General features: G+C 39.8%; 1 protein-coding gene and 1 non-coding gene across 2 annotated transcripts; both read left to right on the forward strand.

Annotated features, from left to right (window-relative positions):
* The first annotated feature begins 11,459 nt into the window (after positions 1–11,459).
* On the forward strand, positions 11,460–11,566 carry LOC145044554 (small nucleolar RNA R71). Its single transcript, XR_013681503.1, has one exon. It is a non-coding gene; the product is annotated as a small nucleolar RNA R71 (small nucleolar RNA).
* A 7,461-nt stretch (positions 11,567–19,027) lies between these two features.
* LOC145040685 (uncharacterized) lies at positions 19,028–19,474 on the forward strand. The gene has a single exon (XM_078988593.1). The coding sequence runs from the start codon at positions 19,028–19,030 to the stop codon at positions 19,472–19,474; it is 447 nt and encodes a 148-aa protein (XP_078844719.1).
* The last annotated feature ends 4,748 nt before the right edge of the window (positions 19,475–24,222 follow it).

Genomic DNA, 24,222 nt, shown 5'->3' on the forward strand with positions numbered 1-24,222 from the left:
TTTCACTAAGAATAATAATCTCACAAAGAGATTATAGAATGCACAAAGCGGCTATTAGGGTTTGTGAAAGATGATCTCTTACAAACTTGTACAAAAAGACAATATAGAATTAATCTAGGAAATCCCTACAAATCAAGGATATACAAGCTAACTAATACACAATAACTATGGAAACAAGATAAGTACTAAATCTGTTACAAAATGTTGAATATAAAACTATACACTGAACAACTGGTATGCTGACGCTGGGTTATGTGCTGACGCTGAGTGACCAGTTTCAAACATCATCATATTATAAGATTTGACCTTACAATCTCCCCCAATATGATGATGTTCAAAATCAGATAGACTAGAACACCTCTGGACAAAAATTCTTCATACTAAGCTTCAGCTTCTACTTTCATTGGCCAGTAAGGACTATCCAGCAGCTCCTGTCTTCTATTCAGTAACTCCATAGCAATTAGTATATGAAACTCTCCGGAGAGATCTTGATGACTCATGCACATTTGCCTTAAGCCAACAAGATGATTTGTTGGAGCCCTTGGAATCTCTACAGTTCGTTGAAAACACATTTTTCTTTTCTTGTCAAGATAAAACATTCCATGTTTGGGAACAGAAATGAACTGATGTTGAACCGACTCAACACCAATGGGAAGAGAGTTGTTTAATTCTATAACACCAAAATTTAGAACTAATACATCTTCACCATCAACCTGAAATTTGGTTCTTCTGTTTCTTGGAATTGAGGAACTTGAACCTTGCTGCTGAGAACGCTCTTTAGGAACGAGATCAAGACACTGAACTTTCTTAATCAGTAAATGAAGAGCACAAGTCAGTTCTGAAGAAAGAGCTGAAGTTTTCTTGGATGCCAATTTGAGCAATTCCATCCATTCAGAGAGTCCATATATGATCAGCTCATCTCTCTTGACAACTTCAGTGTACAGATGTTGAGGACCTTGACAAGTGATCAGCAAAGTAAGAATTTTATCATTACGAGGTTTTGAGGCTTTAACTTTGATTATCTTATCATTGCTCACTCTTCGTTTAAGAACATCTTGAAACCTCTTGTGATCAATCCTGTCGAGAACACTATTAGTCCTTGACTTACTGCTACTAGGAGGAGGCTGTGAAGATTTAGATTTGGACTGATATTCTAAAAACCTTTGCATCTGAGCTTCAAAGGATCCTTTGGCCTGAAGTTTTTGCTGAATGAGGGATTCATCAGCTTGAGCAATATTCTTTAGAAGCTGAGCTTTATTGGCTTCATCAAGGATTTGCTTAACTTGATCAGGAGACATGTACCATTCATCTGCCAAATTGGATATGCTGACAATGGACTTAGATTTCTTGCTGGGAAGAGAAGTGTCAGTATATGAATCAGATAATTCAGTATCTGCTACCTTGCGCTTGCGAGATAAAGGATGAACATCCTCGGTAACTACATCTGAGTCTTCTCCTTGAACTAGCACAGTGGGATCAATGAAGTTCATGTCTAGCATCTGATGTGTGTAAATTCAACTAGTTTTATCCCTACTTTTTATTAGTAATTTGAGCACACAAAGGCAGTGAACCTGTCTTTAAGTGGTATAGATTGATAAGTAAGGTATCGAACTCAGGGAACGGGCAATTAAACTAATAGCTAATTTTAACTAAAACAAATAATAAAAGTAAAGGGTTTTTCTCTAGTTTTGCAAGACTAGAAACTTAAACAAACTAAATTAACTAATTAACTAAAGCAACAACTATTCACCAAATTTAATAAAGATGTTTCTATTTAGGTTCAACCAATTCACTCCTATGGTTATTTAAGTTGAGGTGGATTAATTGCTATTGGTTACCAATGATAATAGTTAGGTTCATATTCATTACTCCTAACCCTTAGACAATTAACTAATTTAAGTGTTGATCACGTGTTTAAAGTAATTAATTCCCTAGATTAATTATTTGGATTAAATAAGATTTGTAATGGTTAATTAAGTTATTAATTCAATTAACCTCTTGTTGATGGTTTCTCAAACAAGCTCACACATTAATCTTCCTATTTTCTTATTAATCTTAGTTTCATACTCATTACTTCCAAGCATACGTTTTAGCATTCACATAGACATATGAGGTTAACAATTAAGTGATGTTCATGCAACCTAATTGCCTTCCAATTAACAGAAAATAGTAGTGATTAATACATAAGGTTCTTTAACAAACTTAATTTAATAAATCACCAATAGACAATTAAACAAGAATTAATAATTAAACCATAGGAGTTCTTTGGTATTCCCCAAACAGAAAGAAAAATGAGTTTAGCTCATAGTTGCAGTAGAAACAAACACAAAAACAAAGTTTATGAAAGCAAACATGTTTAATTCCTAAGTCTAAGTGGTAGAATTAACCTAATTGCTTGAATTCTTCCAACTCTTGAAGCTTAGGGTTCCTTAGCGCCTTCTGAACCTTTTAGTCGCAGCTAATCCTTCAAAAATCGCCAGGAGTAATGTCCCATGGGATAAGGATTCGTCTTTTAAAGATATCCCAAAACAGAGGGTACTCGGCGAGTAGCAGAATCAACTCGCCGAGTAGGTCCATACTTATCCGTCTTTAAATTAGCAGTCGTATTTATCTTCTAGCATATCATCGTGTACTCGCCGAGTAGGGTCGATCTACTCGCCGAGTAGGTCCTTCTTTCACTCTTTAATCTTCACTTGCTTTCCCTTTTCTCCTTTTTGCCTCCAAGCATATCTTTTGGACTGAAAACACAATTCAAAGCATTTTAAGTACCTTTTGTCAATATTATTCTCATAATTAACCAAAAATAACTAAGAATATATGTTAAATAATTAACTAATTATGCACATATCAAAATACCCCACACTTGAATTTTGCTTGCCCCCAAGCAAAACTAAATTTTACACACATTAAAATCACATTAATAACTCCAATCCAACCCAGCCATTATGCCAAGACCACAACGCATGCATTTGTGTCTAAAATTCCTAAAAACCCCCCATACTTCAAATACTCACAAAACTCATAAACATTCGCCCACTCACCCCGAACTATGCTCATTTTATGGAACCCTCCGAACCCATCCTCAGAAAATCTCTTTACCCTCAAGGTATTTTTAATTGAGCAACCCAAGCATACATAATCTAGAATTACAACTTTTCGATACCACTATGGAATTCTTTGAATTCTTCACTTTCTTGATAATTTGATCTTGGATATCTTTGAATTCACCAACTTGTATTGACTTTTGGTATCTTCAACTTTTTGGATTTCTTGGAATTTTGATCTTCAGATCTTCACTTCATTTGCTCCAAAATTCCTATAACTTTTCTAGCAATTCTTTTTTTTTTTTTCATGTATTTCTCAATTTTTTTTTTCACTCAAATCCCTACATGCTTAAGCAGGGGCGCTCAATCTCAACCTTTATTGGCTAATGATAAAAACTTGCCTGGATACATTTCAGGTTTAGGCTGCTAAACATATTGCATCCTCAGGCTGAGCAAGGTCGTGTTTTTGTCTCATGATTTCACTGAAATAAGGAAGCCACAAATGCACTAGAACGTGTATAGGCTCAACTAAACATTTGGGTTCTCATGCAACTATTAACACAATTCTAATATGGAATCCTAATTTTTACCAAAATTTTCTAATTTACGACCTAAGCATTTTTAATATTCAACAAATTTAAAAATTAGCCTAAATTAAGATTCTAAGTGTTCTAAGATGTGACTAACCCCCTACCCCACACTTATTTTATGCAATGCCCTCATTGCATATTATAACAACTAAAAAAAATGCAAATAGAGAGAAAGTTGGAACAAACTCCCCTGGGGTAGCAGTCGCTAGGTTGACACTCTCTTCTTCAACTCCTTCTTCTAGTGACTTTAACCATGGGAACAGCTCATCCATGGCACGGGTGTCATACGTCTCGTGTGGTTGATAGCTCGAAAACTCCAAGGAAAAAGGGTTGTTGCACAATCCTCAGTAGTAATGCAGAAAGAATGTATGAATGGCGTATAAAAAAGTAGCAAGAACAAATCAGAAACTCCTCCTGCAGCAGGCTACTCGACGAGTAGGCGATTAAACTCGGCGAGTAGAAGTTTTCGGGCAAAGTAGTTCGTGCAGAAGCAGATGTACTCGCCGAGTAGTATTAGTGCACTCGGCGAGTAGAGCGTATAGTTCCAGAATATTTTTTGGACCGCTGTCTCTCTTTACTCTAGTGTTGACACGTAAATATAAATGTACTCTCCAGTAAACTTCCTAAACAGTAAGACTTTAATAAACTCTCGATTCATACGGACTCGATCCTAGGAACAAGACTCCATAAGCACTCATAAAGATTCTCATTCCTCTCTTGACCATTCCTAAATAGCATGCTTCCTAGCTTCAATACCTGAAAAGAAAACTAAAAGTAACACTAATATTCAAACCACATAGCCAAGTTCAACATGTCCACAATTGTCTTAAAACAAACATCATAATCAAACAAAACAAAAGCAAATAAAATCTTCATTCTTCCTCTTCCATCCCGGCTCCTCCAACTCCACTACCTCCTTCTCCACCCCCTTCTCTACATCCTTTCGTCCCAATCCATGATGTAAGGATAGCCGGGTCCCGGTCGCGGGGCAATATGCATTTGTTGGAAAAGATAGTCGAAGGATTGATTGGTTTAATTAACTCCTCGCCCTATATCATCCAAGTATCGTCGATACTCCACTTGATTCCACCCCTCGTTATCCTCCACCGGAATCACCGGTGGGTCTTCTCGTACCCGCTTGTTTCTCGGCCTAACCCGCCTTCCCGGCTCCTCGGGGACCGCCGGCTCGTCCTCATTCGGGATAGTAAAAGAATCACCAAATTTTTTCACTATCCGAGCCCTCCTATAAAGTGCAGTGTTGAACGGAGGAGGGTGGATAATCGTTAGCATTTGAGCTTGCGGTAATTCCAAGATCCCAAATGATCGCACAAGCCGAGTAATGAACATACCCCCATTGATCTTCGAGTTTATTTTCTCCTTAACCGCTCCCTCCGCAAGAAATTTAGCAATGCAATATGGGAGGTTGCAGAAGACATCGGGAGTGATGATACTCCACATATAAAAGATATCAAGGGTGGGAAATTTATCCCCATCCTTTCGCATGTTGATCGTGCTTGCAACGAACCGGTGAATGAGTTGATGGATTAGAGAACGGATATGACCTTCTTGAGCAGTGGAAGGTATGTAGACCCGGTTAGCAATTGTACTCCACCATGTCAATGCCACTACCCCCTCGGGAAGTTCTTTGTGGGTATTTTCCAAGAAGGCTTCAAAGTATTCTGTCATCGCTATGTCTTGATCGTAGATGCCCAACCGCCAAGAGAACTCAACCATGCTGCATTGTCGCAGCTCTCCTCCCAAAGAAAACAAGATCGTGTTTGGGTTGTAATACTCACTACCACCTCGGAATGAAATGGTAGCAAAGAATTCCCAACACAACTCCGCGTATACTGGCTCTTGGATTTTAAACAGTTGCAACCAACCATCACAAGTGATGTTGGCATAACCCAAGTTACAACATTTCACCAAGTATGGAGTAAGTTCCTCTTCCAAGCCGACATTGCCCATCCATCCCCAATCCACTGCAGTGGGCAGGTGGATTTCTTTCTGTCGCAGTGCTTCCAACCTGTTCAGGGCTCGAGTTTTGGAGGATTTGGAGGTGATTTGTTGAAAGGCTAACCATGGCATATCACCATGGCCTCCTCCACGTGATGACTGTCCCCTCCTTGCCATGCTATCTGCATAAACATTCCAACACAGCAACAAACAACACCCCATAATTAAAAACATGAAAAATTTTCATCTTTTTGGGACCTACTCGCCGAGTACACGAACATACACGCCGAGTAGTATGAACATTCTGACAGATTGAGATCGGATCTGTGTAATCTATGTAATAGTCCAATTTGTTCATAGGGTTTTGTTGTAATTATGTATCTAACCATAGATCTTGAAGAAATTACTCCAAATAACCTCTAATTCATGAGTAAATCAAAGCCCTAAAAATTGGGGAAAACTCCCCAAATTCGAAATCATACCAAATATGGGGAGATATGTGATAAAGATTGGACCTTTCATAAAATTAAAGGTTAAAGATGTTACCTTGTTGCTTGAATGAAGAGAAAGAGGAAGAAAATTGAATAGATCTTGAAGAACCCTTGAGATGCGGCTGAGAGGATATGCTCGGCGAGTGTGGAGATGAAATGTTGAATAATAGTAATTTTTACAGGTTTTAATTTACTGGGTTTGAACCGGCTACTCGCCGAGTAGAATGGATCTACTCGTCGAGTAGATACGCGTGTTATCGACAATTGGCTGTAAGTGAACATTTACTCGCCGAGTATAGTCGATATACTCGCCGAGTAGATGTCTCAGGTTGAAAATTTTTTTAAATTTTGCCAATTCTACTATATGAATTCCTTTGTTTAGCCTTTCCACCCCACACTTTCAGTAGAGCTTGTCCTCAAGCACTTAGAGAAGCAGAATGAATGAAGAAGAATGAAAAAAAAACAATATGAAAAATAAAGAAAGGGAAAGAAAATGCAAACGTGAAACTCGGGTTGCCTCCCGAGAAGCGCTTCTTTTGATGGAGTCATTAGCTGGACTCCGCCCCTTCTACGTGTTTGCGATTCCGCACAGCAGCAGCTCCTCCAATCCTTCATTTCGGGGGACTCCTTCTTCATATTTCTTCACTCTATGGCCATTGACTTTAAATGGTGTGCCGTCGCTTGAGATCAATTCTATAGCCCCGTGAGGAAACACCGTCTTGACCAAAAAGGGACCATCCCACCTTGATTTGAGTTTGCCCGAGAAAAGTTTTAATCGGGAATTGAAAAGTAGTACTTGTTGGCCTTCATGGATGTCTTTGCTTTTGATTCTTTGGTCATGCCATCTCTTGGTCTTTTCTTTATAGAGCCACGAGCTAGAATAAGCCTCATTTCGGAGTTCTTCAAGGGCATTCATTTGCATTAGACGGTTGGTCTTCAATTCTTCCATGTCAAAGTTGCACCTCTTTAACGCCCAATATGCCTTATGCTCGATTTCAACCGGTAAATGGCATTGCTTTCCATAAACTAACCTATATGGTGTAGAACCAATAGGTGTTTTGAAAGCGGTACGAAATGCCCATAGCGTGTCATCCAATTTATCCGACCATTCCTTGCGGTTGCTTCCTACCGACTTCTCTAAAATACGCTTCAAAGCTCGATTGGTCACTTCCGTTTGTCCACTCGTTTGCGGGTGGTATGATGTGGAGAACTTATGGGTCACCCCATATTTCTTGAGTACCTTGTCCAATTGATCATTGGCAAAGTGTGTGCCACGGTCACTAATTAGGGCCTTCGGAACACCAAACCGGGAGAATAGTTTTTTTAAGAATCGTACCACTACCCGTCCGTCATTTGTAGATAAAGCCTGCGCCTCCGCCCATTTCGAAACATAATCTACCGCCATTAGGATGTACTTGTTTCCTTTGGATGTGGGAAATGGTCCCATGAAGTCAATGCCCCACACGTCGAACACCTCACACACTTGAATGCTATGTTGTGGCATTTCATTACGGGATGAAATGTTTCCCACCCTTTAACAAGCATCGCATTCTTTGACATATTGGGCTGCATCTTTGAAGATCGTAGGCCAATAGAACCCAATGTCAAAGATCTTCTTTGCGGTATAGTGTGCTCCATGATGTCCTCCCGTGGGCCCGCTATGGCAGTGTTCTAGTATTTTTCGACTCTCCTTTCCGAACACACATCTTCTTATAATTCCATCCGCACAGCTTCAAAAGAGGTATGGGTCGTCCCAAAAGTAATATTTGATCTCCGAAAAGAATTTCTTCTTTTGCTAACTACTATAATCCTTTGGGATGTAATTGGTAGCTAAATAGTTAGCTATGTCTGCGAACCATGGCTCCTCTCCCACGGACACCATAATGTATTCATCCGGAAAGTCGTCTCCATCCTTATCTTCTTGCAATGCCGGGTTCTCGAGCCTAGATAAATGATCGGCCGCTACGTTCTCCATTCCTTTCTTATCTCGTATCTCTATATCGAATTCTTGAAGAAGCAGCACCCATCGTATTAGTCTTGGCTTGGCATCCTGTTTGGAAAACAAATACTTGATAGCCGAGTGGTTAGTAAAAACAGTGGTTTTAGATAAAACCAAGTAAGGGCGAAACTTGTCAAAAGCGTAAACTACGGCTAACAGTTCTTTTTCAGTAGTAGTATAATTCTCTTGGGCAGGATTTAAGGTTTTTCTTGCATAATAGATGGGTTGAAAGTGCTTATCAACCCTTTGTCCAAGGACCACTCCTAGTGCATAGTCACTAGCATCACACATGATCTCGAAGGGTAAGTTCCAATTTGGTGCTATAATGATCGGGGCATTAGTTAATTTTTCCTTTAGAAAGTCAAATGCCTCTAAACACTCTTTAGTAAAATTAAAGGGTGCATCTTTTAGTAATAATTGTGTTAGAGGTTTCGTGATTTTGGAAAAATCTTTTATAAAACGCCGGTAAAAACCTGCGTTTCCCAAAAAACTTCTAATGCCCTTCACATTAGTTGGTGGGGGTAATTTGGCAATGGTGTCTATCTTTGCCCGATCCACCTCAATTCCCTTTTTAGAGACTTTATGTCCCAAAACTATACCCTCCTTGACCATGAAGTGACACTTTTCCCAATTTAGGACCAAGTCGGTTTTCTGACATCTAGCAAGCATCGAGTCAAGATTTGTGAGGCAGTCATTGAAAGAAGATCCGAATACAGAAATGTCATCCATAAAGACCTCCATGAATTTTTCCACCATATCATGGAATATGGCGGTCATGCACCTTTGAAATTTCGCAGGTGCATTGCATAGTCCAAATGGCATGCGTCTATAGGCGAAGGTCCCACTGGGGCATGTAAAGGTGGTCTTTTCTTGGTCCATTGGGTCTATGGGTATTTGGAAATACCCTGAAAACCCATCTAAGAAGCAATAGTAGCTATGGCCCGATAGTCTCTCTAACATTTGATCTATGAAAGGAAGGGGAAAATGGTCTTTGCGAGTGGCATCGTTTAGCTTGCGATAATCGATGCACACTCGCCAACCGGTTACCGTTCGCGTTGGAATTAACTCGTTCTTTTCGTTGGTAATGACCGTCATTCCTCCTTTCTTGGGCACCACTTGGACCGGACTCACCCATGGACTATCGGAGATGGAGTAGATGATTCCTGCATCCAAAAGCTTGACCACCTCCTTCTTGACGACTTCTTGCATGTTCGGGTTTAATCTTCTTTGATGTTGCACCACCGGCCTTGCTCCTTCTTCTAAGTTGATTTTGTGAGAGCAGTAGGATGGGCTTATTCCCTTGATGTCGGAGATGCTCCATGCGATGGCTCTTTTCCTTTTCTTCAACACGCGTACAAGCTCCTCATTTTTCGTCTTGGATAGATCCGAGGCTATAATCACCGGCTTCTGATTTCCTTCTTCCAGAAAGGCATACTCCAGATGGTCAGGTAGTGTTTTGAGCTCCAATTTGTTGTGCATAGTGACGGACTCGCCGAGTGCAGGTTTGGTACTCGGCGAGTTGGTGGCGGCATTCACGACTGCTGGCTTTTCTTCAGATGTACTCGGCGAGTAGATCGGGTCTATTTGGCGAGTAGGGCTTTCAGCTTGGTTCTTTATTTCTTCATACTCTGCTTCTTCCAACAGTCTTTCAATCTCTAATAAGTCCTTTTCTGGATCAAATACTTCTTCCAAAGCTGCAAACTTGCTAGAATCTTCAGGTATGTCTTCTTCCAATAATTCGTCAAGCATGTCGATTGAGAACGCCGTGTCGTCACTACTCCTTGAGTACTTCATGGCTTGGTCTACCCCGAATGTCACTGAATCGTCCCCAACTCGCAATGTGAGCTTAGAATCTCTCATGTCTACGATGGCGCTAGCGGTGTTGAGGAAGGGTCTTCCAAGGATGATTGGCACTTGCGGATCTGCCTCCATGTCGAGAATGATGAAATCAGCCGGGAAGACAAATTTGTCTACTTTCATTAGCAAATCTTCACAAATGCCTCTTGGGAAAGTAACAGTCTTGTTTTCCAAATGAATTGCCATCCGAATTGGCCTTGGCTCCGGGAGGTCCAGCTTCTTGAAGAACGAGTATGGCATAAGGTTTACACTTGCTCCAGAATCAGCTAAGGCATGAATTGCAGCCAAGTTGCCAAATTGGCAAGGCAAAGTTAAGCTCCCCGGATCACCCTTCTTCTTTGGTAATTTGTTTAGCTTTGCGGCGGAGCAATTCTCATTAAGTACTACTTTCTGCACTTCCTCCATCTTTCTTCTGTTAGTGAGGAGTTCCTTAAGGAAATTTGCATACTTGGGCATTTGCATGACGGCTTCAATGAAAGGAATGTTTATTTGAAGAGTTTTAATATGATCAAGAAACTTCTTATATTCCTCTTCCTGCTTCTCCTTCTTGGCTCGGGCTGGGTACGACATTGGAGGCTGGTATGGTTTCAAGGGTGGCTGGTCATTTGTTTTAGCAGAGGTACTCGGCGAGTCCATCGGTCCTACTCGGCGAGTAGGACTCTCAGATTGTGAGTGTTGGTTTTCGACTTGTACTTTCGTTCCTTCCTTCTGTGAGTCCTTGCTCGCTTCAGTTCGAATGGGGGCCAGGGGAGTAATAATCTTCCTACTTCTTGTGGTAACAATATTTACTTGCGCGCCTCGTGGGTTGTTCTCGGTTTTGCTAGGAAGCTCACCCGGTGACCTTTGGTTTAGTTGTTGAGCAAGTTGCCCAAGCTGTGTTTCTATGTTGTGGATGGATGCTTGCTGGTTCCTGAGCATTGTTCTTGTTTCATGGATAGCAGCATCGTGGTCACTATGTCTTTTCTCGGAAGCGGCTACAAATTTAGTTAGCATTTCTTCCAAGCTTGGCTTCTTCTCTTGCACCGGCTCCCCCTTTTGGTAAAAGCCTCTCCTTTTTTGTCTGTACTTCTCCTCCTTGGCCTTCTTGTACTCTTCGTAAGGCAGCCACTCCTTCTTTTGTTTGCGCCAGTCCTCATTATACCGGTCACCGCTCGAATAGCATACATGTGCCTTTTTGTTGCCGTTCTCATCCAAATCGCAATCTCTAGTGAGGTGAGGTCCATTGCAATTTTCGCAACCCACCCGTATGGCATGGATAGTTTGATCCATTTTGTCCATTCTCCTATCCATGGTTTTTAACATGGCCATGACCGCAGATAAATCTTCAGTAGCAGCATATGCGGCTCCCCTCGTGACATCATTCTTAGGGTTGTGGTATTCTTTAGAGTGTTTAGAGAATTCTTCAATCAATTCTTTGATCACCGGGGGTGGCTTCTTTGTAAGTGGGCCTTGTGAGTCTAGCAGCTGCCGGGTCGTGACATTGACTCCATCATAAAAGATGGAAACTTCTTGCTAGCTATTTAGATCATGGTGTGGGCAATTTCGTAGCAGACTTTTGTACCTCTCCCATGCTTCATATAATGACTCTCCAGCTTGTTGTTCAAAGTTTGCAATGGCCTTCTAGAGTTTGGCTATCTTGGATGGTGGGCAAAAGTGATCAATAAATTCTTCCTTCATTCTGGCCCAAGTAGTGACTGACCCGGGAGGAAGTGATTTGAGCCAGTCTTTAGCAGCACGCTTGAAGGTTACCGGAAGCATCCGAAGTAGTTGAGTTTCGCGGGTTACATTTGTTGAAGTAATCAGCAACATCATTTACTTCATGCAAATGTTTGTAGGCATCTTCATGATCTTTCCCATAGAAAGGTATTTCCTTGAGTGAAGCTAGGATATGACCTTTTAGCTCGAAGGTGGCAGTTGCGGGAATTGCGGGTTGCACAAGTCCCGGGCCATGGTCGTCGCGCATCCTCTTCTTCCATTCTCCCATGGGAATTTCATCAATGTTAGCCATAGTGAATGCTAACTCTTCCTCCGATTCGGTTTCTTGTTCGTACGTTGCCTCGTCTTCTTCCTCGGTTTTGTATCTAATATCTTCTTGAATTGGCTCCTCAATTATCAAGGAAGCGCTTGAAGCTCCTGATTTGCTGCTCTTCTTTTTCCCAAAAACAGTCTTCAAGTTGGACAATGGTGATTTCTTTGGTGTGCTTGAACTCTCCACGTCCTTCCCTTTGTTTCTTTTCAATTCGGATTCGGGGTCTTCAAACGGGGGTACCAGTGGTGTGTTTGCTCCTCTGGTCATGAAAGTCCTGAAATTGATCAAATAAAAACGTAAAAAGAACAAAAAGATTGTAAACAAATAAAAAAAATTCTTCTAACTAAACTGTTACTCGCCGAGTAGGTGCGAGTGCACTCGGCGAGTATCAGTGATATTTCAAAAAAAATTCTAAGTTTTTAACCTAACTAAAACAGATACTAAAACCTAATTACCAGTTACTAAATTGCAATAAATGAACTTTATGCAAGTAAACTCACACAAAGGATCGAAAAAATTAGGAATTAGCTTAATTATTTAGAACCGTTCCCCGACAACGGCGCCAAAAACTTGATGTGTGTAAATTCAACTAGTTTTATCCCTACTTTTTATTAGTAATTTGAGCACACAAAGGCAGTGAACCTGTCTTTAAGTGGTATAGATTGATAAGTAAGGTATCGAACTCAAGGAACGGGCAATTAAACTAATAGCTAATTTTAACTAAAACAAATAATAAAAGTAAAGGGTTTTTCTCTAGTTTTGCAAGACTAGAAACTTAAACAAACTAAATTAACTAATTAACTAAAGCAACAACTATTCACCAAATTTAATAAAGATGTTTCTATTTAGGTTCAACCAATTCACTCCTATGGTTATTTAAGTTGAGGTGGATTAATTGCTATTGGTTACCAATGATAATAGTTAGGTTCATATTCATTACTCCTAACCCTTAGACAATTAACTAATTTAAGCGTTGATCACGTGTTTAAACTAATTAATTCCCTAGATTAATTATTTGGATTAAATAAGATTTGTAATGGTTAATTAAGTTATTAATTCAATTAACCTCTTGTTGATGGTTTCTCAAACAAGCTCACACATTAATCTTCCTATTTTCTTATTAATCTTAGTTTCATACTCATTACTTCCAACCATACGTTTTAGCATTCACATAGACATATGAGGTTAACAATTAAGTGATGTTCATGCAACCTAATTGCCTTCCAATTAACAGAAAATAGTAGTGATTAATACATAAGGTTCTTTAACAAACTTAATTTAATAAATCACCAATAGACAATTAAACAAGAATTAATAATTAAACCATAGGAGTTCTTTGGTATTCCCCAAACAGAAAGAAAAACGAGTTTAGCTCATAGTTGCAGTAGAAACAAACACAAAAACAAAGTTTATGAAAGCAAACATGTTTAATTCCTAAGTCTAAGTGGTAGAATTAACCTAATTGCTTGAATTCTTCCAACTCTTGAAGCTTAGGGTTCCTTAGCGCCTTCTGAACCTTTTAGTCGCAGCTAATCCTTCAAAAATCGCCAGGAGTAATGTCCCATGGGATAAGGATTCGTCTTTTAAAGATATCCCAAAACAGAGGGTACTCGGCGAGTAGCAGAATCAACTCGCCGAGTAGGTCCATACTTATCCGTCTTTAAATTAGCAGTCGTATTTATCTTCTAGCATATCATCGTGTACTCGCCGAGTAGGGTCGATCTACTCGCCGAGTAGGTCCTTCTTTCACTCTTTAATCTTCACTTGCTTTCCCTTTTCTCCTTTTTGCCTCCAAGCATATCTTTTGGACTGAAAACACAATTCAAAGCATTTTAAGTACCTTTTGTCCATATTATTCTCATAATTAACCAAAAATAACTAAGAATATATGTTAAATAATTAACTAATTATGCACATATCAGCATCTGACACTCATCATCATGTTCATCTTCATCATCATGCTCACTATCTTCAGTAAGCTTTTCAGTTTCTGTTAGTCTCTCAGAGTCGTGCACAGGCTGTGGTGGCTCGGTCTGGTTTAAAATGTTCTCTTCAGATCCATGCTCAACAGAATCAGTTTCTCCCCCTTTTTGATCATCATCATCATTTGGGCTAGGGGAAGGAGTTGACAGAAGAACTCCCTTCAGTTGGTTGACATCAGCCTCAATACGTAGAAGATGTTGACTCATGTCTCGAGTCAGTATAAGAAGCTCATTAAACGCTGACGCCTGGATTTGAATGAGCTGAGTACCTGGAATTTCTTGTGATCGATGTTGATCCCCCTGAGAAGGTTGTTCCCCCTGAGATGGTGGCATCCCTTGAGATGGTTGCTCCCCCTGAGCAGATGGCTCCCCATGAGCTGAACGAATCCTTTCAGTGACAGAAATGGTATGGTGAGAAAGTTGAGGAGAGATATGGCCACCTTCTTGACTAGGATCAGCTTGTATTTCAGCATTATTGTCGTTGATATCAACAACTCCTTCGTCAGTGTCAGTGTTTAGTGAAGGAACAGTATATGGATTCGCGATCCTTTCTCGCATTCGATCAGAGATGCCGATGTCATTTGCCAGTGGATCATCCTGATACATTCGTATTGACATGTGTGGGCATTGGATGGGGTTTCCAGAGTGGGAATAGTAGGCTTTAGCGAAAAATTTATCCAGGGCAAGAGCAATCCAGCGTGGAAATGGAACATGATCAGCTCGTACATTGGCACAAAGAAGTTGGACAAACTGATCAAAGAAGATGGCCCCATAATCAAGACGTTTGTTGAGAAGAAGTGAACAAACAACTTGTTGCTCAAAGGCACTCAGTTGATCACCGCTACAAGATTTGTGACCCACACATTTGCAAAGTGCCCTAGTGAAGAAGTTCCATCCTGGAGTCATACATTGACGCAGAATGAGAGCTAGTCGAGCACCAACCTTCGAGTGATCATAGCCCAGTTGATCAAAGAGGCATCGACAACGTTCAATAGTTGGAAGCTCAGAGAATGGTTCAAAAATTGTTAACCTGAGTGCAACACTGAGGAGATCAGCAGTGATGAAAACTGAGCGACGACCACGCCCAATAGTGTCGGAGATGACGTTGTTTTCATTAGTAACTGTTGCGGTGTAGTAGAACTCACATACTTATTCGGGAAAGAACTCTGATGGAACCTCACTGATAGCGTATCGAAGTCTGCATGATACTAAAAAATTGACAAAATCATCAAGTCCAAGACCGCGATAAACATCTGGTATATCAGGGTTGAAAACGACATTTGTGGCTTTGATGTATATGGGAAGAGGAGGAGAGTTTGGAGCTAGGACGACTCTTCTTGAAGTGGAGGAGAAAGTAAAAAGTGATGCCGCCATTGAAGAGAGTTTGGATTCTAGGGTTTTGAAGAGAGAGAAGGAAGTTTGAATGATGGGAGGAAGGTTTGGGAGAGAGGTGAGAAAAAGTTTAAATATGGGATTAAACGGTTAAAAAAAGGTAATGATTATCTTTATAAAAAATAACTGCGTATCTTAACAAACTGTCAAATCCAAAAATAGTTGTTGGGTAAAAAGGGTCGTTGTACTGAAGAGGAAACGACAATCAGTGTCTGCGGAAGCGCTGAGATCAATGTCAAAAAAAGTTACATGCTGAAAGATAGTATGTCATCAATTCAAGGTACAACTTGCTTGTTTAAGGTTAGCAAGGTGGTTGGTGCGTGTGATAGATATTGGTTTAATTATCTAACTGTCGGCACAGAGTGTTGAGTCTTTATCAGTGAGTGGTGCTTCTTACTGAATCATTAGACACCGAGTGAGAAGAAGGTGAAGAGAGGATTGTTGCGTGTGATAGACCTTGGTGTTTTGGTCTAACCATCGGCAAAGACTATTAGACTCTCATCAGCATGTGTTTTGTCACACAGAATCACAGAATCAGTGTAAGATTGGTAAGAAGGGATAGTTGTGTGTGATAGACCTTGGTGTTTTGGTCTAACCATTGGCAAAGACGGTTAGACTCTCATCAGCATGTGTTTTGTCACACTGAATCACAGAATCAGTGTAAGATTGGTAAGAAGGGATAGTTGCGTGTGATAGATCTTGGTGTTTTGTCTAACAATCGGCAAAGAGATTCAAGTTGTTATCAGTGTATGGTTTAATATAGTGAATCATTCAACTTTAGTTTAGAAGATTTGTAGAAGAGATTGAGATAAGAGATCATACAATGTACTCAGCATAGTAAACATCATCAGCACATCATAATCAGCAAAAAAAAAAATACATTAGTTTATAAGACAATAGCAAACATTAGTAAAACATTTTTTTTTAATCCAGAGTGATCATTCCAAGTTCTCCAATAATGTGAGCAGTAGTTTGAGTATCCAGGGCCTTGGTGAAAATATCAGCTAGTTGATCTGAAGTCTTGACATGTTCTGAAACAACCTTGCCCTTCTCAACATTGTCTCTGATGAAGTGATGTCTGATCTCGATAAGCTTTGTCTTTGAGTGCTGAATAGGATTCTGTGTGATCTGAATGGCACTGGTGTTATCACAGTATACATGAGTCTTTGTGAATTTAAGCCCATATTCTAAAAGTTGATTCTGAATCCATAAGAGTTGAGCATAACATCTCCCAGCTGCAACATACTCAGCTTCTGCAATGGAGATAGCTACTGAGGTTTGCTTCTTGCTAGACCAACTGATTAGTCGATTTCCAAGGAAATGACATCCAGCTGATGTGCTCTTATTGTCTAAGTTGCATCCTGCATAGTCAGAATCAGTGTATCCAAAGAGTTCAAGTGCTAAGTCACGAGGGTACCACAATGCCAAGTTCTAAGTGGCCTTTAAGTATCGAAAGATGCGTTTAACTGCAATGAGATGAGACTCCTTGGGATTAGCTTGGAATCTAGCACAGAGAATGGTTCCAAACATGATATTAGGGCGACTTGCAGTGAGGTAGAGAACAGATCCAATCATTCCTCGATAAAGAGAGTGATTAACATCAGTGCCAGTGGGATCAACGTGTAGCTTATTAGTCTTGGACACCGGAGTAGAAGCCGGTTTGCAGTCGCTGAGAGAGTACTTAACAAGCATGTCAACAATATATTTACTTTGACAAATTGAGATACCTGATTTTTGTTGATGAAACTCAAGACCTAAGAAAAAGGTCATCTTCCCCATCATGCTCATCTTGAACCTTTGAGACATGATCTCAGCGAATTCCTTGCTCAGCTTCTCATTTGGAGAGCCAAAGATGATATCATCGATATAGATTTGAACAAGAATCATTTCTGAGCCTTTGTTTTTGATGAAGAGAGTATTATCAATTGCTCCTCTTTTGTAGCCATTTTCAAGAAGATATGATGTCAGTGTCTCATACCAGGCCCTAGGAGCTTGCTTCAGTCCATATATAGCTTTATCTAGTCTGTACACATAGTCAAGGTGCTTTTTGTCTTCAAAGCCTGGGGGCTGTTTGAGAAATACTTCTTCTTCTAACACACCATGAAGAAATGTTGTTTTAACATCCATTTGGTAGACAATGAAGTTCATGTATGAGGCATATGCGAGAAACAGTCTGATTGCTTGAATGCGGGAAAGTGGAGCAAAAGTCTCCCCGTAGTCAATAGATTCAATTTGAGTGAACCCCTGAGCAACAAGTCTTGCTTTGTTGCGAGTAATAATACCATCTTTATCAACCTTGTTGCGGTAGACCCAGCGTGTTCCGGTGATGGTCTTTCCTGATGGTCTGGGAACAAGAGTCCAAACCTTGTGCCTTTCCAACTTGTTCAGCTCGTCTTGCATGGCTTTAATACAGTCAGCATTTTGAAGAGCTGAGTGTATCTTGTCAGGTGAGATCATTGAAACGAAATTAACATACATGCAAAATTATTAGATACACGAGATCTGGTTCGGACACCATCATTAAGATTCCCAATAATTTGATCAACAGGGTGATCTCGATGTTCAGGAGCTGATTCCAATGGATTTGACACTGAAGTGTGATTACTGAAAGGAACATCAGTTGCAGGAGATTCTTCAGTCTCAAGGGTTTCATCAGCATCGAACAAATGAGTTGTCGAGCTGACCGTAGTACCTTGATTTACAGAACTTGGGTCTGAAACGATAGGATCAGGAATAATAGCTTCTTCTTCAGTATGAGAAACTTCATCATATGGGCAAGAGAGAAGCTCTTGAAAGATAGAAGAAGAATGAGCTACTTTTTCATCAGTGTATGATTCTTCATCAAACTTTACATGAATGGATTCCTCAATGCACTGCATGTTCACATGAAAAACACAAAAAGCCTTTGAAATAGATGAATATCCAACAAAAATACTTTTGTCAGCCTTAGGCTCAAATCATCTTGTTGGCTTAAGGCAAATGTGCATGAGTCATCAAGATCTCTCTGGAGAGTTTCATATACTAATTGCTATGGAGTTACTGAATAGAAGGTAGGAGCTGCTGGATAGTCCTTACTGGCCAGTGAAAGTAGAAGCTGAAGCTGAGTATGAAGAATTTTTGTCCAGAGGTGTTCTAGTCTACCTGGTTTTGAATATCATCACATTGGGGGAGATTGTAAGGTTGAATCTTATAATATGATGATGTTTGAAACTGGTCACTCAGTGTCAGCACATAACCCAGCGTCAGCATCAGCGTCAGCATACCAGTTGTTCAGTGTATAGTTTTATATTCAATATTTTGTAACAAATTTAGTACTTATCTTGTTTCCATAGTTATCGTCTATTAGCTAGCTGGAATATCACTGATTTGTAGGGATTGCCTAGATTAATTCTATGTAGTCTTTTTGTACAAGTTTGTGAGAGATCATCTTTCACAAACCCTAATAGCCGCTTTGTGCATTCGATAATCTCTTTGTGAGATTATTATTCTTAGTGAAAGTTTTTTTTTGTGAAACTTCGTTGTTCTTATTGATAGTCATTGTTTGATAAATTGTTTGATCTAAGGTCCTCTCAATTGGTATCAGAGCAGTGTTCTCTTATGAAATAAATGTCTTCATAATCTTCCTCTTTAAACTCATCAAATCATCCTTCTGCTAAAATTCCTCCATTTGATGAAACCAATTTTGCTATGTGGAAAATCAAAGCTCTCTATGCATTAGAATCTATAGATGAAGACATGTTGGACATCATTGACAATGGTCCATATGTTCCGATGTATCAGCCCTTGAAAAACAATGTTCTTGATGGTGTCATGAAGAAAACACCTAGAGAAAACTGGACAACAGATGACAAAAGAAAGAATGGTCTCGATGTTCGTGCTCGGGCTGCAATCAGCTATGCTTTGCCATACAATATCTTTGGGCTGGTTCAGAATTGCATCTCAGCAAAGGAAATGATGGACACACTAACTGTATCTTTTGAAGGCATAGAGGAAGTCAAGGCTACTCAGATAAATGATCTAAACAGAAGGTATGAACATTTGTTTGCAAAGAAAGGTGAAACCCTGAATCAAACCTTTAACAGGTTTAATACTCTTGTTAATGATCTACGGAGACTATATCAGTTGAAGCATTGAACTGTTCTAGTGCAGAAGTTTTTGGATTCTTTGGGTGCAGGTTGAGAGAATCATGTTGATGTGCTGAAGAATAGTGAGAAGATCAGCACAATGGATGCTCAGAGAAAGGAGCTGATGAAGGATGCTCAGCGTGAGTCATCAGTGGCACTGTTTTCAAACAAAAGGCAAGAGTCCGAGTCCACTGAAAACGATTCAGACACTGATTCTTCTGAAAGTAATACTGATGATCTGGAAAAGGTTACAAAGTCTTTATGGAAACCTTCGATACTATGAGGAATCAAAGCTCCAGAGAAAGGAGCTGATGAAGGATGCTCAGCGTGAGTCATCAGTGGCACTGTTTTCAAACAAAAGGCAAGAGTCCGAGTCCACTGAAAACGATTCAGACACTGATTCTTCTGAAAGTAATACTGATGATCTGGAAAAGGTTGTTGCTAGTGCGGCTTTAATTGTGAAGACTTTTGAGAATCAGGCCGAAATTTCTCAAAGTTTCAGAAGAAGATGAGTAGGAAATCTTCAAAAAAATCTGATATTGACGCTGGGTTATGTGCTGACGCTGAGTGACCAGTTTCAAACATCATCATATTATAAGATTCGACCTTACACAAAAGTTTCAATTAGCTTTGAAAAGTTGTTTGCTATAATTAAGGGAGAGGATTTTATACTTCATTCCAATTCTACCAGATTAGATTGAGTTTTATCAACTTTAGTCAAGGATATATATGAATGTTATGTTGGAATAATTCAACAAAAGGAATTTCTATATATGTTGCGCTCTCAAAATTCGATTATGATTACGACATCCCTCTTCATAGTTCGAATTATGAAAGCATGGCAAATAAAAAAATTTATAGCATAAATCATGTCCCATATGCTTTGGGTATAGGTTTGATTACATGTGCTATAATACAAATCCATTCTAAATTTTTCAAATGCCTAGGGCATTAAGATGGAAAAAGGAATAGAACTGGAAATGACTAAAATAATTAAGCAAAATTTTCGAGGACAATCTGAGGTTTACCAAAGATTGGTTGATCATGGACAATTAGAAGTATAGAGTAAGGACCATATTGACATATTTTGAAAAGAGGCAACTCTTGTTCAGAAGTGATGGTCAAAATGGTAATATGGAATTGTCTCCATAGGTGGAAGTTATTCTTTGAATCAGTGTAAGATTGAAGAACTTAATGCTAAGAAGGATGTTCAAAGGAATGTACTTTGAATTTGAGACTTCATTTCCATGGAATTATTTTCCATTGGAATACTTTGTAATGTCTGTTGCCAAGTCTTTGTGACTTCTGTGCATAGTTGTTACAAGGGGATCATTGCATATAAGTTTAGAATCTAACATATTACAGTAAATGGCAAGAGTTTGGTATTCTTGCATTTACAACAAGGATTGGAATTGTGAAATGAGAATCATTGGAATATTGTCAATTGATCTATTTCACAAAGAGAGGACCATATGTAAACATAGTATTCATACTTCGAGTATAGCATAATTGTTGTTTGGAAAAACATAGTGTACATGCTTGGAGGATGAGACAACTAATGTTTTAATTCAAGCATAAAGTTGATTAATCGAAACATAAATAATGAGTAATCAATATGGTGCTCAAATAAAAGGTGTTTTTATTTACACTTAAAGTGTTAGGGCCATATAAGATTAGTATTATTCTTGTGTTTCACTTTGCATGTTTTAACTTCCAGAATACTTATGTTATGGTATATATCATATTATTCAAACCATCCACAGTCAGTCATATGTTGGAAGTAGATATGAATCAAGACTGTCATGAATTTGGCTTGTATGATTTGTCTAAAGTGCTTTCGTCACACCCCCGAACAAGACGGCGGAAACGTCCGAGGGCTGTTGTGACTCAATTGAATACCATTACATTGAATATACATGAAACATAACATCATTCATCACCATGCATTGAGATAGTACAACTGGTAGAGTTTACACTTAGTACATTGTTTTAAACATTACATCCCGAAAAAGTAAATTGTTCGATACTAGTTAAACAAACAACATGACGTTAATGAATACATTTTTCCCTTCGATTTACCTGTTACCTGAGAATACAAGCATTTTGAAAAACATCAACATATGAAATGTTGGTGAGTTCATAAGTAATGTTTGAAATAAAACGTTTTGTATTGTTTTAAAAACCATCAGAAAATCCGATATTTTCTGAAAAGAGTATCATATAAAAAGTGTGAAGATCCGTAAGTATGCTTGTTTGTTTCTATAAATGTAAAAAAAAAGAATTTGTTGTACTTGTTATGCATCTCGTAGTTGTATGTATTGTGTAACGTCCTAAAATTTCAACCAAAAATTTTCATTTTTACAATCATCAAAACATGAGTAATAAGTTTAGGTTCCAATGTAACAATTTAGTCTCAACCGTTTACATAACAAAATGGTTTCCCCGAGTGTGTATACGGTCACGCTGGCGCCTTCCCACGGTCCTCGCTAGTACCTGAAACACATAATACAACAACTGTAAGCATAAATCTTAGTGAGTTCCCCAAAATACAACCTACGCACGTACGCCTTTCCAGGCCTTGACCTTCCGGTCCATGTGTCTCAGGGGACTTCCGTCCCGACTAGGTAAACCTTCCGGTCCTACCCACGTCAACCTTACAGTCCATATGACCACACCTTCCTGCCCATATCATGTTGCCTTTCGGCCCAAATCAAACATATCATGCATGGCACATATAACGAATAACTTAACACACATAAGGCATATATCTCAGATCATATTCGACCTTCCGGTCACACAGTCAAAACCCTTCCGGGTACAGTATAGTGAGAAGACTCACCTCGTATGCCTCGCTAAGTCGCTAATCGTGAATCCTGGAATCACTCGCGCTCGAACCCTCGAGCTGCAATCCTCCTATGATATTATAAATCTATAATTATTACTTGTACCACTAAGGTTAACCATCCATATCAAGTCAACACAGGTTGACTTGGTCAACAGTCTTTAGTCAATTTGGACCAGACTCGGCGAGTGCACACTAGTGACTCGACGAGAGTACGCGTTTTAACCAACCCTCAAGGTTTTTCCCTTTTGACTCGTCGAGTACTCCCCCGACTCGACGAGTTCCTCCTGGGGCTGAATCACAGGGCCACCGCGACTCAACTCACCGAGTCGAAGGTCAACTCGGCGAGTCCCATCCTGACTTGGTCCTCCTGTCAAAACCTTTCCAACTCTCTGCGACTCACTGAGTCGCCCATAACTCGGTCGGGACTACACACAGGGTGGTCTCAAGGACAATCTTCAAGCGACTCGTTGAGTCTGTTCTTCAGACTCGGCGAGTCCATGCCATGCACCAGCTAAAACTGGCTTTTGCGGTCAGATCCATTCCATACATACATAGATCTGGCCTTCCCAAGCTTATTTGTCACGTAAAGTCTCAGTCTTGGTTGCCATGCAATGCATACAAGGCTTATTTTGAAGAAACAACCACTAATATGGCAAGCTTAGCTTCTAACTCAAAAGAATGGACATAAAGCTTGTCATATGGGGTCTCCTAGACCTGCTAAGGTCCAGATCTAGGTTCCATATCTCCATGGGACCTCTCATACTTCCGATTCAAGCCAAGAAATGCAAGAAGAAACCCTAGATTTGGCACATCAACACAAAACACGAAGTTTGGCTCTGAAAATTACCTCAAGAAGACTCCCTTGATGAAATAGCAACAAATCTATGCTCCCCAACTCTTCAAGCTTGATCCTCTCCCTCCTTTCCTTGAAATACCACACAAAATGATGAACAATTGGCCTCCAAACACACTCACAAGGGCTCACAGACGTATGGGGGCTCTTAGGGTTCAAGGTGGCCACAAATGAGGGCCATAAGGTCCTTTAAATAGGGCTTGGGACCGGGAACTTAGGGTTTCATTAAACAACACGGACTCGCCGAGTCCATCCCTTGGACTCGTCGAGTCCGGGCGCGAACCCCCACCGAAAACCGCGTCCTGACTCGACGAGTTCGACCCCCAACTCGCCGAGTCCCCTCACAGAATATCATAAATATGAGAATGAAGGTACCTGGGGATCCGGGCTGTTACAATTCTCCCCCACTAGAATAAGACTTCACCCTAGAAGTCCCGCTAGGCAAATAGCTCCGGATGCAGCTCCCGCATCTCACATTCCAGCTCCCAGGTCATCTCTGATCCCTTCCGATGCTGCCACTGAACCAATACCAGGGGTACTGTGACATCCCCAAAATCACGGCCAGAAAAGACCGATTTTGTTTATGCTTTATAAAAATCAGAGTACTTCATTTTATAAAAAGGTTGCGGAATTTATTCCCAGAAAAACATGGTAAATACGTTATTAAAACATTTTCGAAGAAACGTATTTATTTCATTTTAAAACATTTGGGATGTCATCGTTAATACAGGAACATAAGCATAAACAGAACTTACAATTATTCACACTAGTGGTCTACATCTCTTTAAATCTCTCAGTGTAATGTCACTTCATATCAACACCTGTGATATAAATAAACTGAGTGGGTCAGGTTGGGAAACCTGGTAAGCACATAGGGATTTCAATCCCACAATGTTATACCATATATATAGTTTAAAATTCACAAAATATACAATTTCACCATACATATATATAAACAACTCTTATCCCACCCCGTCGATCCTCGCAACGAGGCTATCCATACTCTCGGACCTAAGATTAGTCGTTTTACCTACTCCATACTCTCGGATCAGAAATGAAC

Source organism: Lactuca saligna, chromosome 4, assembly GCF_052625555.1.
Source record: "Lactuca saligna cultivar CGN05327 chromosome 4, ASM5262555v1, whole genome shotgun sequence".
Classification (NCBI taxonomy): domain Eukaryota; kingdom Viridiplantae; phylum Streptophyta; class Magnoliopsida; order Asterales; family Asteraceae; genus Lactuca; species Lactuca saligna.